Source organism: Hippocampus guttulatus, chromosome 17, assembly GCF_054856545.1.
Source record: "Hippocampus guttulatus isolate MCC_2025c chromosome 17, RoL_Hgut_1.0, whole genome shotgun sequence".
Lineage (NCBI taxonomy): Eukaryota > Metazoa > Chordata > Actinopteri > Syngnathiformes > Syngnathidae > Hippocampus > Hippocampus guttulatus.
In genome coordinates, this window is record NC_141277.1 from 2,717,839 (window position 1) to 2,734,294 (window position 16,456).

The following is a 16,456-nucleotide window of genomic DNA, read 5'->3' on the forward strand; positions in this document are numbered from 1 at the left end:
GGGCTGGAAAGGTGCGCGATTACGTCGAAAAGGACGATTTGTGCTGAATTTCATTAGAACGTACAGCGTTTAACAAATGTATCAACCACCTGTCATAACAATGACAAGAGACCATCCAGCATCGCCGCTTTCTTCCTCTTCCAGCAATCTGTGCTTTGTTTTTAAAGACCCCGTAAAGTCATGTTGGTGCGGTTTCGAAAATACATTCAATATGTTTCAAGATACTTGTACGTGCTGAAAATGAATTCATCGACTGAGAACCATTTAATGCGGAGTTGTGCGAATAATTTTTTTTATTTTGCATGAGGCTAACAACTCGGCCAGTGGCGCATGGACGATATATTGAGGCTGGGGCAGAAACTTTCTGGACTGAGTTGGCTTTCTGTAAAAATAATGTCATGCAACTGTTAGCTTGTTCACCAAAACACTGACGTTATGCTGCGCTAAGCGAGCTCGGCTATAAATGGCACAAGTTAAGCCAGGTGCTTCAGTTTGCAACACGTTTATGTTGGCCTCACGATTGTAAGATTGAATCGCGAAAGCAAACCGATCCGAAATTTGACCATTAGCTTGCTAGGGGACCGACAGTGGACGACGGATCACATTTTGACAAGCCCTACACTAATATGTTAGCTTATTTTGGATGTATAGACACATGGCTCAATCAGAACTATATATACATGGGTAGGTATATACAGTTTTCTTTTAATATTTCACATTCTTCAGAAAAAATGACAGTAAAATCCACACAGTACAGTTTTTATACAAGTGTACAATATAATTTAATTTTACAGTTAAAAAAAAAATACGATGAACAGACTGTAAATGAAAATAAAGGCAAAAAAAATCTAACAAGTGGAGAGTAATCCACTCTCACCTTATTTTTTTTTTCAATGGATTTTTATTTTTATCTATTTCTGTATTATGGGTGGTTGAATTGTGTAATGTGCTCTTCTGTAGGAAATCGTAAAAAAAACAAAACAAAAACATGTTCATCACCAGGCTATTTTTCTGCCACAAGAGACAAAAAAAGAAAAACATATACTACATTCAAAGCAATTCGAGCTCTTGTGATGGGGTTCGATTATTTTCAAAAGAATCACTGAGGAAAAAACCCCAACAAAACAGTAAAATAATGTTTTAAAAAGTCAAATTTGCGCTGCATTGTTTTTGTACGGAATCTTACTGAACTCTCTTGACGTTTTTCAAAATAAAAGTAAATGCCACTACTTTGGGAGTCAAACAACAACAACAAGGCGTCATTTTTGTTATTAAATAAATGTTTAAACATTTTTTTTCTAACATAAGGAACAAGTAAAATTTGGCAATGCATACATGTGTCTTGTTGGCGTCATTATTTATTTTGATTTTTGTCAAACTGTCACATTAGTTTAGTTCAACAACAACAACAAAAAACACATTGTCAAGCCTTCAAGTTAGCATTTTTGTCTACTCCTTCGTTCACCTGCCAAATCTATAGCATTGCTGAGTTTGGAAAGTCACAGACATAAAGTCTTCTTCATATTCATTCATTTCTTTCTTTTTTTTTTTTTTTAAAGAATTGGCAATTATTTTGTCTGGATTTTGAAAATGTAAAAGCAATTCTCAATGCAAATGCCTTAAACATTTCTCCTTTGTAAACTGTGGTGGGAAAAAAAAAAGGCAAACTGATCTTTCGATTTGTACTTTTTTAAGTGCGTCACGTAAAAGCATGAACAAAGCGACTACATTCAACGTAATGAAAGAGACAACTGTTGGATTGGCTTCTCTTCTACCATTCACCATCACATATCTACATGCTTGCGTCACTCTTTCGCCTCCTTTGCTGTCCAACGTGACGTTAGTGTGATTTACGCTGAAAGTAAGCCACGCGCACAATTGTTATTTTTCATCCAGCGGATTTCCAGGCAGAGACACCTGCCCCTGGGCGACGTCAGCCGATGCATCAGTCAGTGAAATCACAAAACGCAAGCGCGTCCCCCCGTTCTCGTGTCTCACCGGAGCTTGGTGTTGCTGTACGTATTGCGCTGGACAGAAATGAGCTTCTCCATGCAGGCCGTGCGGCCTTCGTGCAACGAGCCGCTGCGCGCGTCGCCACCGCCGCCGGGCATCCGGCCGTCGTCGCTGCGGCAGTAAACGTACGCCATGGTGTCAGCGCGGCTCTGGATGTGCGTGCTGCGCAGGAGGGAACGGCAATAGGGGCTGATCTTGTCCACCCGTCGGAGGATCAGGTTGGCCTTTCTGTCAAAAATCAACAGCAGGCTACTTTAAACTCAGTTCTGAGCAAACACATGAACACCCCGTGCCCCCTCTTCCCCCCCCAAAAGGGGGGTGTTAGGGGTTCGGGTCAGGAGTTAGTCTTAGGGGTTGGGGAGACAAGAGTTGGGCTTACGGGTTAGGTTAGGGGTTGGGTTTAGGCGGTTGGTGTTTAGGTTAGGATTTAGGGGGTTAGGCTTTGGTATGAGGTGTTGGGTGTAAGGATCAGGGTTGGGATTAGGGGTTAGAGATAGGATTCGGGCTGGGGTAGGTTAGTGTTAGGGTTAGGTGTTCAAGTGTTAGGGTTAGAGGGTTAGGATTAGTCCGTGTGGGTTAGCTAGTTCAGGTTAGAGGATTAGAGGGTTAGGTGTTAAGGTTAGTATTTGAGGTTAGGGTAAGTGTTAAGGTAAAGGGGTTAGGCGTTAGCAGTTGGCATCAGCGTTAGGATTAGGGGTTAGAGTTGGGACTAGGGTTCGAGTAAGGGTTAGGCTTAGGTGTTAAGGTGTTAGGGTTAGGCAGTAAGGGTTAGCCGGGTAAGGTTAGGCGGTGGGCGTTAGGCGATTAACGTTAGAGGGGTTCGGTTTAGAGGATTAGAGTTAGAGGGTTAGGTGTTAGGGTTCGAAGGTGAGGGTCAGAGGGTTAGGGTTAGGAGTAGGGTCAGGTGTTAGGGTTAGGATGAGAGGTCAGAGGTTGGGCTAAGGGTTAGGTGTTAGGGTTAGGCTAATATGCACTAAATGTTATTTTTGTCCCTACAATAAAGAAGTCATAAAAAAACGCAATTCAAATGCCAAAATGTTGTTTGTCAAGTGAGTTGTCAAAAATACTTGCTAAAACTCTGTCACTCTGACCTGACAGAGGTCAAATTTGCCCTCTCTGGCCTCAACTTGTTTCTGGTTGGCAACAAAGGTTAAAAATCGTTGCCCTGCCTGCCCGGGTCAAAACGCGGAATTGCCAGATAGCGATGTTGTCAAACACGCCAGCGGAGTCAGTCAGTGAAGCACAGAATCTAGATCTGCAGGTCTGCTGCCTGCCACTGTTTACGACACAAAAGCCCAACAGTGGAAAGATGCTTGCAATGCACAAAAACAACCGAATACACCTAAAGTCGGGTTTGAATTCAAGGTTGTTAAGCTAGTGGGGATTCTAAAATGAGGAAAACACACACGGAGAAGGCGGGGAGAACAAAAAAATCCATTTGTTTTGAAAAGCAGCGTCTGCTGACCATCAACATCTGTCTTTAGTTAAGCAAAAGCAGTACAGACATCCTTTTCACTTATTTGCTGAAAATGGGGGAAACATTTTCTCATTTCCCCCCTTGAAAATTCTTGCGTCTGACACAACAGAATACCAAACACATCATCAAGAGAGTCTCACAAGCGTGTGAACTGGAGACAAATTAAACATGGATGACGCTGAACAAACAGCGAAAGCAACAAAACGCATGAGAAGGGAAAAAAAAAAAAAAAAAGGAACTCAGAATTGACTTTCAGGTTCCAGCTCATGTTTGGCCTCCCGTGAAGAAAGTCAAAAAATTCAAGAGTGACGCCTGGCAATACTTTTGCGTTTGTTTAGTTCAGAAAATCAGTTTTGATATTGGGAATGATACGGCTAAATATAGAGCAGTTAAAATAAATCCGCACGTGCATCGGGAAGCTCGCAGAACTGTTGGTGCCTGGTTGGGCGCTGATTGTGCTTACGTTTCATTTGGCCATTCTCGTTTTGGCCTTTGGGAGAGAGAAAAAAAAACAAAAAAGCGGCACCAATGGAGCACGCTTGTAAATTACTCTCAGTGAGTCTCCAAGCCTGCCAACATCAGGCAGTAAATAATCCAAAGCACGCTCATCCAGAGGACACCCCCAACCCCCTCACCACACCCGAGACCACCTCACCAGTGCCCACACACATTTCATGTCTGCAAAGAAATACCATCCCGATACTGGCCAACGGATTTGGCACTGACCACATTACTTAGACGATAGTTTTCTTGATGTACAACTTTGCTCAAGAAAATATAAATGACGCTTAATTCCGATACTATCAATCCATTTTGGAGCAAGTGATAAATATCGAATTGTCCTGGGAATGCCTTTTACATCCCCCCCCCAGAAATCGCTATGTTGCCATTTGTTGGTGTGACATCATCGCCAGAGACCATTATTTTGATGACTTCATTGTAAAAACTTTATTTTTTTTCATTTTTCTCAACGATTCAGGATGAACTCTTTCAGGGACAGCGGTTACGACAGTGGACAGTTTATCATATTATCAGGTTACGGGTTACCATGATTGGTGCATGAAAGGGTTAAGCAAAAAAAAGTACTGTGCTCTGGTTCTGTCGCTGATGTGACAATCGTGCATGTTTTCCACCTGCCAAAATCCAAGTCTGCTGTTAGAGAAAAGCCGAAAGTTACAGAGTCTGTTTATTTATTTCTTTTTTCCTGCAGTCATGGTTTTCAAGTTCATTCCTATAAAATAGGCGCCAACGTTTGCGGTAATAGACAGGAGCTTTAGCGCGTGTTGCGACTTGATGACTGTGGAAAAATCAGGGGCCCCGAGACAAGTTGCCATCCTGGTTTTGGAAGGATATGTTGTCGAGTGGCACAAGAAGGACCTGCTTCATCGCCGCTCGCACTCTTTTGCCATTGGATTGTTTCACATTGAAGTTAGATTACGTCAGTGCCGCAGAAATGTACCGAGTAGGCTACTTGTCAAAAATGGATGCCGAGTTTGCCTACGTTTCGATTACTGTCACACTTGGTGTTGATTCGGAAGATTTGGGAGACTTTTAGCTTCACTGTCTTGGCATGACCAAAAATTAAACAGAAAAACTTTTTGCGGAATTGCCTGGCCAGCACGAGGCGGTTCTAGCTTCACGATGCCCAAAATGGATGGGAAATAATGCGTCACAAAAACGTCTGGACGAGGAAGCTGTCAGATTACTCAGAGGTCTCGGTGGGTCCTATTTGAAGCATCCTCGGCTATCCCGAATCCTCTCACCTGGGGCCCAGCTCGTCCTCGCTGCGCCACACAAAGTCGCCAAACTTCTCATAGAGGGAATTGTAGTGGTGCTGGACACGGTAGAGCAGCGGAGGAGGGATTTCCATCAAGGTGTTGTACGCCAGCTGCTGTTCCTTGCCGCTCGTGTAGCCGTTGTACAAGTTGTACACCTTGTCTGCGATCTCTTGAAAAGCAAAGGGGGGAGTGGGGGGCAGATTCAGTTAGGTGCTGCGCAGGGGTCGAGGATTGAAGTCTTCAGAAAAAAAGAGATTGAGTCGGCCGTTCCTAAAAATCTCAGTTTGTAATTCAGATTTTTTTTGAGGTCATGTTGAGTCAGATTGGCGCCAAAAACAAAACCACCCGGCAATGTGGCATTTGAGGAAGGCTAATTGGATAATTGCTCAATTGTATCATCGGAGTAGGTTTTTCTCTTTTTTTGTGTGTGTGTGCAAATTTTCTTCTTTTGTGCTTACAAAGAAAAGACAAAAAAAAAAATGGACGGCAGCGAGAATGTGTGTACCTTCAGCTCGGCTATCGTCGACCATCGGGCAGGACGTCCGTACCGAGACGTAGCTCGAGTCGGAGTGACTACCCCGGCTGTCCACCGCATAGAGAGTGAACCTGGAAACAAGTATGTGATTAGTTAAGTCAATGAAGTTTAGTAGTCCAGCGGCTGGAATATGGAACTCAAATTTGAATGTCAATTATGGCAGTCAAACAATCTATGGCTCGTTAGCTAGCACGGAAGCTAAAATATAGCGGCGGGCGCCTTAGCTCAGTGGCCTCAAGGGCAAAACAACAGCGAGAGAAGAATCATAGTCTTTTGGAACAATAATGTGAATGTACTGTGACAATAAGAATCCCATCAAGCCAAAGGCAATGAAACAAAAGAGGAAGGAGGATTTTGTCAGTGTAAAACTGTTCCAAACATCGGAAACAAGAAAACCGACATAAAATTACTTTGCGAGTCTTCTCTGCTTAGAAGTCCTTCACGGACGCCTCCAGTAATATTGCTCAGAAGGACACGTGGAGGTAATCAGTCGACATGATGTCAATCGAGGTATAATGACAGGCTGCACGCTATGATGATGTCACATGCAAACATGCAAGCGCCACACAAATCACGGAGATTTGATCTCCCGACCTCGGAAGTGTGAGACCAACATCCAAATCACTTCCCAACGTGCTGCTTTTGGCACATATTTTTCAACAAACACGACATTAATCAAACTTCATGGTACCACGAGGTAAAGTTTTTTTTGTTTTTTTTTAGGATCCACAGGGTTGTATCATATTTATGATATATAGACGAGAAAGACAGTCTGACAGGCCAAAGTATTTTTCCCCCTGGAAATGTCAAACATTACAAAGATTTTTAGGAGGGCCCAGTGATAGACTTCAGGACTGCTCACTACCCTGACCTGGAAAATGATTTGAGACGGTCGGAGATGAGATGCGCGGCGCATCTCACCTTAAAATGGCCTTTTGCAAATGGCAAGGCGCGTTATGGCGATCGTAAACGGAAGTGCCGGAAGAAACGTCGAATTGGCACACATTTGCACAGCGATATCCATTCAGGAGACGAGGGGAAATTCATGTTGGCTACGATAACCACGGAGGATCTTGGTGGTCGTTTTCAATCAAAACCGCAAAGAATATCAATGTATTGTCTGAGGGCTTTGTCAGTTTTCATAGCCTTTCTGCGGGGAAAGAACCACGATGAAACGACAACTCCCTGAAGTTTCTGTTTGCTTTGTCGCACCTGTGTCACCTCGTAATATCTTATATCCAAGCACGGTCGTGCCAAACCTCAGTCTGACCGCAGAGTCCAACAACCGGTATAAGTGAAAGCACCTTGCGCAGATCCTCCCATGGAAACTGTTACTGAATGTCTGCTCGTTTATCCCGCGGGCTGACTGGGCAGGGCATCTTATATTTTCAGACCATTGCGCTCATACTTGTGGTTCAATATTTGGTGAAGAGTGAACCATATGTAAAAAGCAGAACATGGGTGGGTGGGGGGGGAGGGGCTGCACAAAAACTCAATCTGAGAAATCACCCACCAGAAACATCGAATTTGAGAATATGGGCTGTGCCCTTATGTCGTTTTATTTCTATTAGAAAGGGTTTAAGATAGGGGTGTCAAACTCATTTTCGTCACGGGCCACTTTGGGGTTAAGTCTTCCCTCGGAGGGTCGTTAGGACAGTAAAATTAAATAAATGTATATACAGTACATATATAATTATTACTTGTACACAACAAATTGATGGATTACCAGTTTTGAAATCAATCAAAATCAACTATAATAGTTTGCTCAATTATTGTTTGAGTGAGTGTTAACAGGGTAAACAACAACAACAACAAAAAAAAAAACTAAATTGCATGATCTCAATGTTATTTATTCCACGAGACAAGCGAGGGTCATTGAGGTTGAAATTTGCTCTCGCGGGCCACATAAAATGATGTGGCGGGCCGGATCTGGCTCCCGGGCCTTGAGTTTGACACCATGGTTTAAGACATTCAAATGAAGACAGGGTTACATAGAACAAAGCTAGTTTTCAGTAGTAGTTCTGTAATACTATTACTGATGCTACGACTACTACAAATAATAATAATAATAATAATAATAGATTTTATTTATAAGCGCCTTCAAGACACCCAAGGACACTTTACAATAACAAAAAACAATAATAATAATAATATCCATCAAAATGATCATCAAACTTTGAGAAAAAAAAAGCTTCCCGACATAGGAACAAACGCTACTCTGAACGGCTGCTTCTGGCTGGGGCTTTTTTTCGTGTTCTGCGATTGGCTGGCGACCAGTTCAGGGTGTTCACCCATCTACTACCCGAAGACCGCTGGGATGGGCTCCCAAATTTTTGAAGGGGTACTACAGAGTGACTTTTGGGGTCAGCGGGGTTGCAGGGGTACGGGGGGGGGTTATGTAAATGTTTTGCATTGCAAAACATTTTCATTACAAGTAAAGTTTACCCACAAAGGCAAAACCATTCCAACAAGAAAAAAAATATTTTTGTAGGAAAACCTTTTCAAAGAAAAAATAATATGAAGATATTGTATATTAGTATGCTCCATTTTATTTGGTATGATAAAATTATGGTAAAACACCCACAAGAACAGCAATTATGTTTTGAAGGAGCAAATTAACTCGTAAGTATGAAATATCTCAACATTTGTATCCAATTAGTGTTTCTTTCGAATCGCCACTCTGAAAACAATTCAGACTACCACAGAAACACAATGAGACGGAACGACCGAACCCAAATTCTAAGTATTAATCTTGCCTCATGAAACAATTCAGAAAACTTCAGAATTGGACTATTTTTATTGCGTTTCTTTCCGAAACCCATTTGCGATGTTTTAAATTATGTCTACGAGGACCCGGTCCAAATATTGCTTGTTTTGGTTGTAACATGACTTGTTTGGGCATTGCTCGCATAGTTTGTCTGATCTCATGAATGCGGTATCCCCCCTCCAACCCCCCGCCCCCATAACTTTGGGTTTTGGTGGCTCCTCTGCCCGGCAGAAACAATTGTAAGCTTGTTTAAATCACACGACCGCAGTATTACATGCAGATGGACAGATGGGTCCACGACACAAAGACGGGACAAAATTAGGTTGGCTCGACTTTTCCAAGTGGCCAACGCCATCAAAAGCCCCGCTTATTTATCCGTGTCTAGGTGTCACTCTACTGCCGATTGTTAAGGGTGCTAGTTTCATTTCATTTGCGACCTTGCGCGAGCCTCGACGGGAAATGTCCACCGCTCAGTGAGATAGTAGCGGAAGGAGAAATGTTCGAAACATCCATTCGGGAAAGCCCCGTCAGCGCCGTCTGCGCTATGTGCGTACGTCGTCACGTAAGACTTGCCATTCACATCCGCAATTATAGGGATTATTATTCGCGCGCAGTTGCCACTAACACCGCTGCTTATGTAAACCTCGAACATACGGGGCCTATTCTCTTCGACTCTATTCAAGTCGACTTCATTATAACGAGGGAGACATTTCATCAAGGCAACCCGGCATCGATGTTTGCCAAACATTTCATAGCTGTGTTTTAAAAGTTGTTCAGTCTACACCCCAACGGCAATTACAAGGTTGTTATGTGCTGTTATAAAATAGTTTCTGCCAGGATTTTAAAGCCTCTCCGGGGACTCGACTGCGTCGATGTTTTTGTTTGCTGCTTTGAGACAAGAGTGGGATAACTGCTCATTGTGCAAAGACATTAACATATTTTGTGGAAATGGAGGGGAAACATTTTTGAGCTTCATTCGCGTATCACCGAGAAAGAACTTGTTTTTGGCAGCCCGCTCCGGTTTCATTCTTGAGATGCATTGAGAGGCGGCACAGGCGGTCGAATAAACAGGGTGTTCGATGATGATAAAGATCGCCTGGGAGCACAAAGAAGCCAAAACTTGGTCTGGCCTTCTACGAGAATGTCAAACAAGTATGAAAATTGGCAAGACACACACAAACCTCAGTGGTCACCCACCCTGAACTTGACTCCCCCCCACACACACACATTTTCAGGGGGTACGTTACATAGACGTAATAGACGTAAACATAATCACAGGCGACTACAAACGAACTCTAACCTTGACCCCAAAAGGCAGCCGTTTCCTCACTAACAGCGGACTTGGCCTTTGTCCCCGATTTAACAAGCTCCCCTGCAAACTAGATGCTCTTTACTGCCAAATGTGTCCTTGAAAAAGAGCAAAGTCAGGAAAACACACACCCACCCGCACATACACACCCACACCCGCACTTTAAAGAGGCGGCTTGTCTGGTGCAACACTTTCGGTCCCCGCGAAGCTGTCAGACCCCTCAGGTGTAAGTCATTTACCTAACACACACATGCCAGGACACACAGGTATGACCTTAAGATGCCACTACAAACCAGCAACCCTGTTAAGACCCCACGGGTAGAATAATAAAAATCGCACGCAACCGCACACACACACACGCACACACACACACACACACACACACACACACACACATTGGTCTGGCATCTGGCTGGTTGTGACCTTGCGCCGTAGTTAGGTGAAAGCTCAGCAAGCAACAAGGCAGACAAATGTCGGATTAGCGTGGAAATGCCATTAAAGCGAGCAGTTTCCCCGTAATCTAACGAGACAGTCGAGGTATGTCCGAGCAAGAGATGACAGGACAAGAAAGCCCGACGGGAGAGGATGCCTGGCACAAAAGTGACAGCGAGGGAGAGAGGATCAATTAGGGCAGTATTTTTGGCACGCGGGTGGGACGGCGGGGCAAGAAGGGGACGCCTTTTCCATGACATCAGCAGTTTGGACGCATATCAGTCGAGCCAGCCCACAAATCAATCCGAGCTGCGTAGAATTGTTTCTCACAGCCGCAAGAATTTGATGCTTGGAAATCCTCAAATCTTGCAGATCAGCAGCGGCATCACGGCCCAAAATAACAGTGACAGCATCTTGAAAATCCGCGGTCCAAAAATTTAGATTGTATAGCTACGCCGTGTTCGTTTTCTTCAATGACTTTCACTCCTTTGGCAGAGAAAACCGGGCCTGCGCTCGGAATCCGACTCGACGGTGCGAGGGACGGGCAATACCCGCTAACTGTTTGACATGGTCATCCGCTCGTTACGTTTTGGACGGGGTAGAAAAGGAAACAGGAGGCACAAGAGTTGGTGTACTGCCCAGGAGAGAGAGCGAGAGAGCGCGTGGACAACAGATAATGAACGCTATCCTCCAAATGCTCATGAGTCATTCCTTGGAAACATTGTATGGGTCATTTAAGAACTAACATCTGACCTTTTTTTTTTTTTTTTTGCTAGGTGGAGGGTGAGTCCTCTTGTGCAACAACCGGCACAGAATATATTTTGACGCGGTCCCTTCAAACGCTATATCATGTGAACTCGTTTGGGTCTTTTTCCAATCCAAAGCAGGTAACAGAAAAAAAAAAAAATAATAATAATATTTGGCTCTTTTGGTATCGTATCCCTGCTGTACAGTTGACAGACCAGGGGTGGAGAAACAAAAGGACACGGGGGCGGCTCACACAGGCCAACAATAAGATGGATGGGGTGGCAAAGGAATTCCAACAAATGGACTGTCTGGTCTGGAGACTCACTTTGGTAGACAATTAGAAGCAGCTGAGGAGCAAACAGAAAGATGTTGGGCAGTTTGCAGGAGATGAGGACATTGTCCAACAATGCGCGCAGTCAAAAAACAAATGGGAGGTATACAAAGCCATCAATCAATGACACATTTTGGGAGGATGAATGATTCATGAGGCAAGAAGTTGTCTGACTTGTGAAAATAATAAACGATGGGTCATATAATGAGTTCCACAGGCTGCCGGCATCGACAGCTTTGTGTTCATCTTCATTGTCACCGCAGGCGGATTAGAGATCCAAATGGATCAGAATTGACTTCATTGAGCACATTTACTGGGCAACCGTTGTTGTTGGTTTGGAAATGATTTTCCTTCTCGCTAATGACTTTCAGTGTGCAGTTTTGAAAATGCGTGCAGAGGTTCAGGTTTCGAACTTCCGATGCAAAAGTGATGCATGTTTCGCAACCATTCAATTCATTCATTTTGATGGCCGGATCGAATGACTTCAACAAAAAAACGACTCTTTGTTGTCGCCATGGCAAACGAAAGTCTGCTGCCGCAGCAGCCTCGGTAACGATCGAGTCTGACGCCAATTCCAGAGGAAGTTTGATCTGGCTACTTGATTGAGACGAGCGCGTTTTGCTGCGCACACATGTGCCCTCGGACGTAATTTCGACGTAAATTCGGCCCTTATCAGGCCGCGACAATGCTGTGAAGAATGCGTAAACAAAGATAAGAGGGCAGTTTGAAATGAACCCCGTTTTGGAAGTTCACGTAAGTAGTAGGCAGATTTCTTTCGATTAAGCCAACAAATATTCCCATCTACTGACAAGACATTTGGGAAAGTCACAAAGCCAAAATCCATCCATCCATCCGTTTTCGGATCCGCCTATCCTCACGAGGGTCACGCACGGGCCGGGGGGGCGGGGGGGGGGGGGCTTTCGGGAAAGTCAGCATGGTTTGAAATTCGGGTTTTGTATTTGTACATGATTGACTTCAAGATGGCGCCGCGAGAGTGGCTGCCTTTCCAGCAGCTCCCATATTTTGTTCTTCTACTTCTTCCTTTCATAACTTTGCTGCTGTGAATTGGGAATTTCTCCATTGCGAGACTAATAATGGATTTCTTATCTTATGTCATGTTCTGGCACCTACGGCCATGCACACGCTACCATTTAAGACAACGTCGTTCCAGCTGATTCAAATCAGTTATTTGCGTCTCAGCTTCTCAAAACAGACCAAGTCCCCCGAACTAAAGAATCAATGCTTCCAGCGAGAGCCGCAACAACCACACGTGGACGATGTCTACTCGAGGCGAGAAGGGCGAGCGCCTGTTGACACTCGACTGGACGTCCTCCGTCCTACACACTTAAAATGCGCCTTGCAATGAATCCAGGGGAGAAAAAAAAAAGAAACCACAACTCGATACAAAGTTTGACATTTGGCGAGAGGCTAGGAACACCCTCGAAGAGTTTCCAGTCGACCCCGCGGCTAATCACTTCGTTGCCACGATGCCGCCCTCGTTGACTTGAGTCCACCAAGAACTCTCAGTGATGGATGCTTTGCAATCTTGGCATTCGGTGAGCGCAGAGCAGATTCCTCCATCATTTCCCAGACGCCCCTACCATTGTCACCCCCCCCCCCCCCCCCCGGCAGCACATCGTTGCAGAATATTCAATACGACCACAAAGATGATGGTGTCCGTTCTTGTTTCAGTATCGGGTGGCGTTCACAGTAGGATGCTCGAGCGAGGTTGTTGCTTTTGGAGTTCGCGGCTTAGCCTGCATAAGGTCTGAGAAACCCCGCCGTTCGTGGGGATCTGATGAAATACCGCTCAGACAGTGATAAGAGATGGTTCCACCCTTCTATTTATGACTACCTCGGAGGTACAGAGGGGAGTTAAACTGAAGCGTGTCCAGTTTGCTCTGATCTCCTTCAGACGTTTGCTTTGGCAAACCGGAGACCGGGAGAAAGAGTTGCCGAAGATCTTCGCTGTCCGTTTTCCTCGCCAAACGTCTGCTCGGCCTCCTCCAGCCGTGCTTCTCTCTTTTTGGATTATTGCACCAGAACTCTGCAGCATCCCTTTTTTATTCTGGAATTAAAACGGATCCCGATTTCACTCTCAAATATCTATCTCGTTCACGTTTACCGAGCCAGGACGTTGAAGATGTTATTCTTTGAAAATAGTTACTTTTACAGTCGCCAAACATTTTTAGCAGCTGGAAGCGAAACCTGTATCAAAAAACTCTTGGCGAACGGTAGAAGAACATCGTAAACACCTCCCAGAATTTGGATTTGTTCAACATGGCAAGTGAGTTGACTGAAGCATCGCCAGGACCTGCTCAGGATCACCTTGGTCCATACTGCTCAAACTCTTTCAAAAGAACCGAGTGAATAACTTCCACCCACAAGAAAAAAAAAACAAAAAACAAACAAACAAACAAAAAAAAAACTCGAGTCGCACAATGAAAATGACCAAACACCAAAAATTCAAATAATTCGTTTTTCATCCAACTTACTTGTAGAGACTGTCAGGCTCCAGGCACTTGAAAACCACGGAATAAAGCAGCGCGTGGGGATGTTCGCCACTCCTCTTACCGGGCACAACGCAGGGTGACCCCAAACCCGAGAAGAGATCATCCAACAAGCTCAGCACTTCGCCTGCAAGGGAGATGCAATCGGACAGAAGGTTAGTAAAAATGAAGCAGAGTCCCTGCGAGAAAGATTTCTTCACTGAGGTAAACATGATATGAAATCCTGAAAAACCAATTCAAACAAATGTGGCCTGCTTCTGAATAATATTGAGGCATGGTTGTAAGTATACACTGTATCCATTTTTAAAAACAGACACAAATGGTAATCAGTTGCAACCATGCTGACTTTTGCTGGTCATAGAATAAGGATGGCAGGCAACTTTATTATTATTTTTTTTTTTGGGTGTGTGAGCAAACCCACATTGCTATTTTCCAGAACTGGTCGGGATGATGGAAAGGTGGGAGCTATCAAAACAGTTGAAAAGCTCAGAAAAGGTTACATTTCTAAGTCTTTCTACACACTGGCAAAGGGCAGCTTCGTTGGAGTTTATAATACAAGTGCCAATTCGTAAACACAAGTTTAATCTGGCCGGCGGGCCCACAAAGAAAGAAGTTCGAGAAAGGACGGAAAAGAACTCCCCCGATGAGTGATTTGACCTTTCTGTAGAAAGAAACACGAGTATACAAAAGAATTTCCTAAAATGCATTCCCGTGCTGTTCCTCTTTCGAAGGTTTGGCCTTTAGAATTCGTGTCTCAGGCTGCATGCTCATCATATTTTGCTGCACCATATGATTATAGATATTAGTACAGTACCGGTACATCCATCATGCGAACGGACCCTCTTAGAAATTCCAACTGGATTTGGAGAGCAAATCCAGTTTTGGTATTGGGAACGAAATTGTAGTTAAAAAAACATTTTTTCCCCCAGACTTTTATAAAGTGCACGGTATCTCAATTCATTCATTAAAAGAATGTCAACCGGACGGCCGTTTCCAAAAAGAGAGCAAGACGGCCAAGCGCAACGTGAACAAAAGCTGAGGGGGAAGTGGGAAAAAAAATAATAAAAAATGAGAGCGAAGAAAACGTGACGAATGCGCCGATGACGCCGCGCGAAGGGTGAACGATGTCAATCGACGTTTCAATAATGAGAGTAATGCCTGTCTGCAGGAGCAAAAGCCACTCAGAATGGGCCTAAGTGAATATACGTCATTACCACATACTCTTGACCCATATAAATCCACTGATAAGCCGACTGACTCATGTTCCTCTTGCGTAAGCCCGTCCGCATGGCATCTGTTCAATCTGGTTCGAGCAGGATGGAGCTCATTGATGGTTTGGCCGTCTTCCCTCTGCTTTTCGTGCGCTCTATATCATGCAGTTCGCCGTCAACGGTCGTGCAACGCTCAAGGAAAATACGGCGTTTTCAAAACGACGGGATCAGATTCATTGAGCTGAAGCCACGTCGCTCAGCGAAGCTTGAGGCGGCTAGTGCATGATCGTCCGTTTACGCTCTTGATGTTTGCTTCGACTCGAAAGCTCAGTCTGAGAGAACCAAACCAGCGCATTCCCTGGGTCGAAAGCGAAAGTATCGCGTGCATCATCGTGACCACACTTGAAATGTACTTTTGGCATTCGGTAAATGCCACTTCGTGAGAAGCAAACCAAAATAAGGATCAAATATGGAGATCATTTTACCTCCTGCCTCAATCCTGCATCCAAAAAGTGATCTTGGATATCAAATCGTTTCCAGTTCATTTATTCCAAAACAGAATAAAAACTTGTTGAAACCCGATGTTGGTGGATCGAAGACGAGTAGTAGGAGGATTCAAAGTCGAATCTAGAGCAGCCCATCCAAAAATGGCTGCACGGCCGAGTTTTGTATTAAGTCCGAGTCTTTGGTTTTAAGGATCTTACTGATACCGAGTCCCAATCAGATGATTCATACATTTAAAAAAAAAAAAAAAGTAACACTGTGTGAAATAAAATTAAGCTCAGACTCTTCCGTTTGACATGATATTTATAGCTTTGTATTATTACTATAAAATCTCATTTTTGTTGGCGATTGGATTGGGGTGTCTCCATTTTGTATCATTCATTTCTATGCGGATGATGTTTCGGCAATGTATGTTCTACGATCCGGGGTCAACCAAACAGTTCTCAACATGCGAAAGATAAACGATGTTAAGTACTTTTTCTCAATGATGCTGGACGGATGGAAACTTGCTCTGAAAGTGGCTTGGGACCAGTTCGGGGCGTACCTAGCATCTCAGCCACCCAAAATCAGCTGCGATATAGACAGCGGCCCGAGTGATGGTAAGTGCAAATGTTATGTACGTGAACCAGGAGGATCCTGGGGAACTAATTTTCCCTTGAACATGCAGTATGAACGAAAAACAAAAACAAAAAAAACCCCCCAAAAACATCACTTTAATTCCCAGGCCTTACTTGCTTCACACACAGAGTGGCATCTGCAACTAATCAGCGAGTGGTGTTGTAACTAGCGACAGATAAATCAACAGTCGCTGAAAAGTCGGCAATGGAACAGCCGCACAATAT

The 16,456-nt window shown here is 44.2% G+C and overlaps 1 protein-coding gene across 5 annotated transcripts in view; it reads right to left on the reverse strand.

Moving 5' to 3' along the window:
• Positions 1 to 685: 685 nt before the first annotated feature.
• Positions 686 to 16,456, reverse strand: part of astn2 (astrotactin 2) — a 132,442-nt gene continuing 116,671 nt past the window's right edge. For all 5 annotated transcript variants that reach the window (XM_086134387.1, XM_086134385.1, XM_086134388.1 and 2 more), the window contains 4 exons: positions 13,885 to 14,026; positions 5,774 to 5,874; positions 5,254 to 5,437; positions 686 to 2,241 (listed from right to left, as the gene is read on the reverse strand). In XM_086134387.1, coding sequence (XP_085990513.1) covers positions 1,995 to 2,241; positions 5,254 to 5,437; positions 5,774 to 5,874; positions 13,885 to 14,026 — 674 coding nt within the window. In that variant the 3' untranslated portion in view covers positions 686 to 1,994. The remainder of the gene's footprint in view (positions 2,242 to 5,253; positions 5,438 to 5,773; positions 5,875 to 13,884; positions 14,027 to 16,456) is intronic.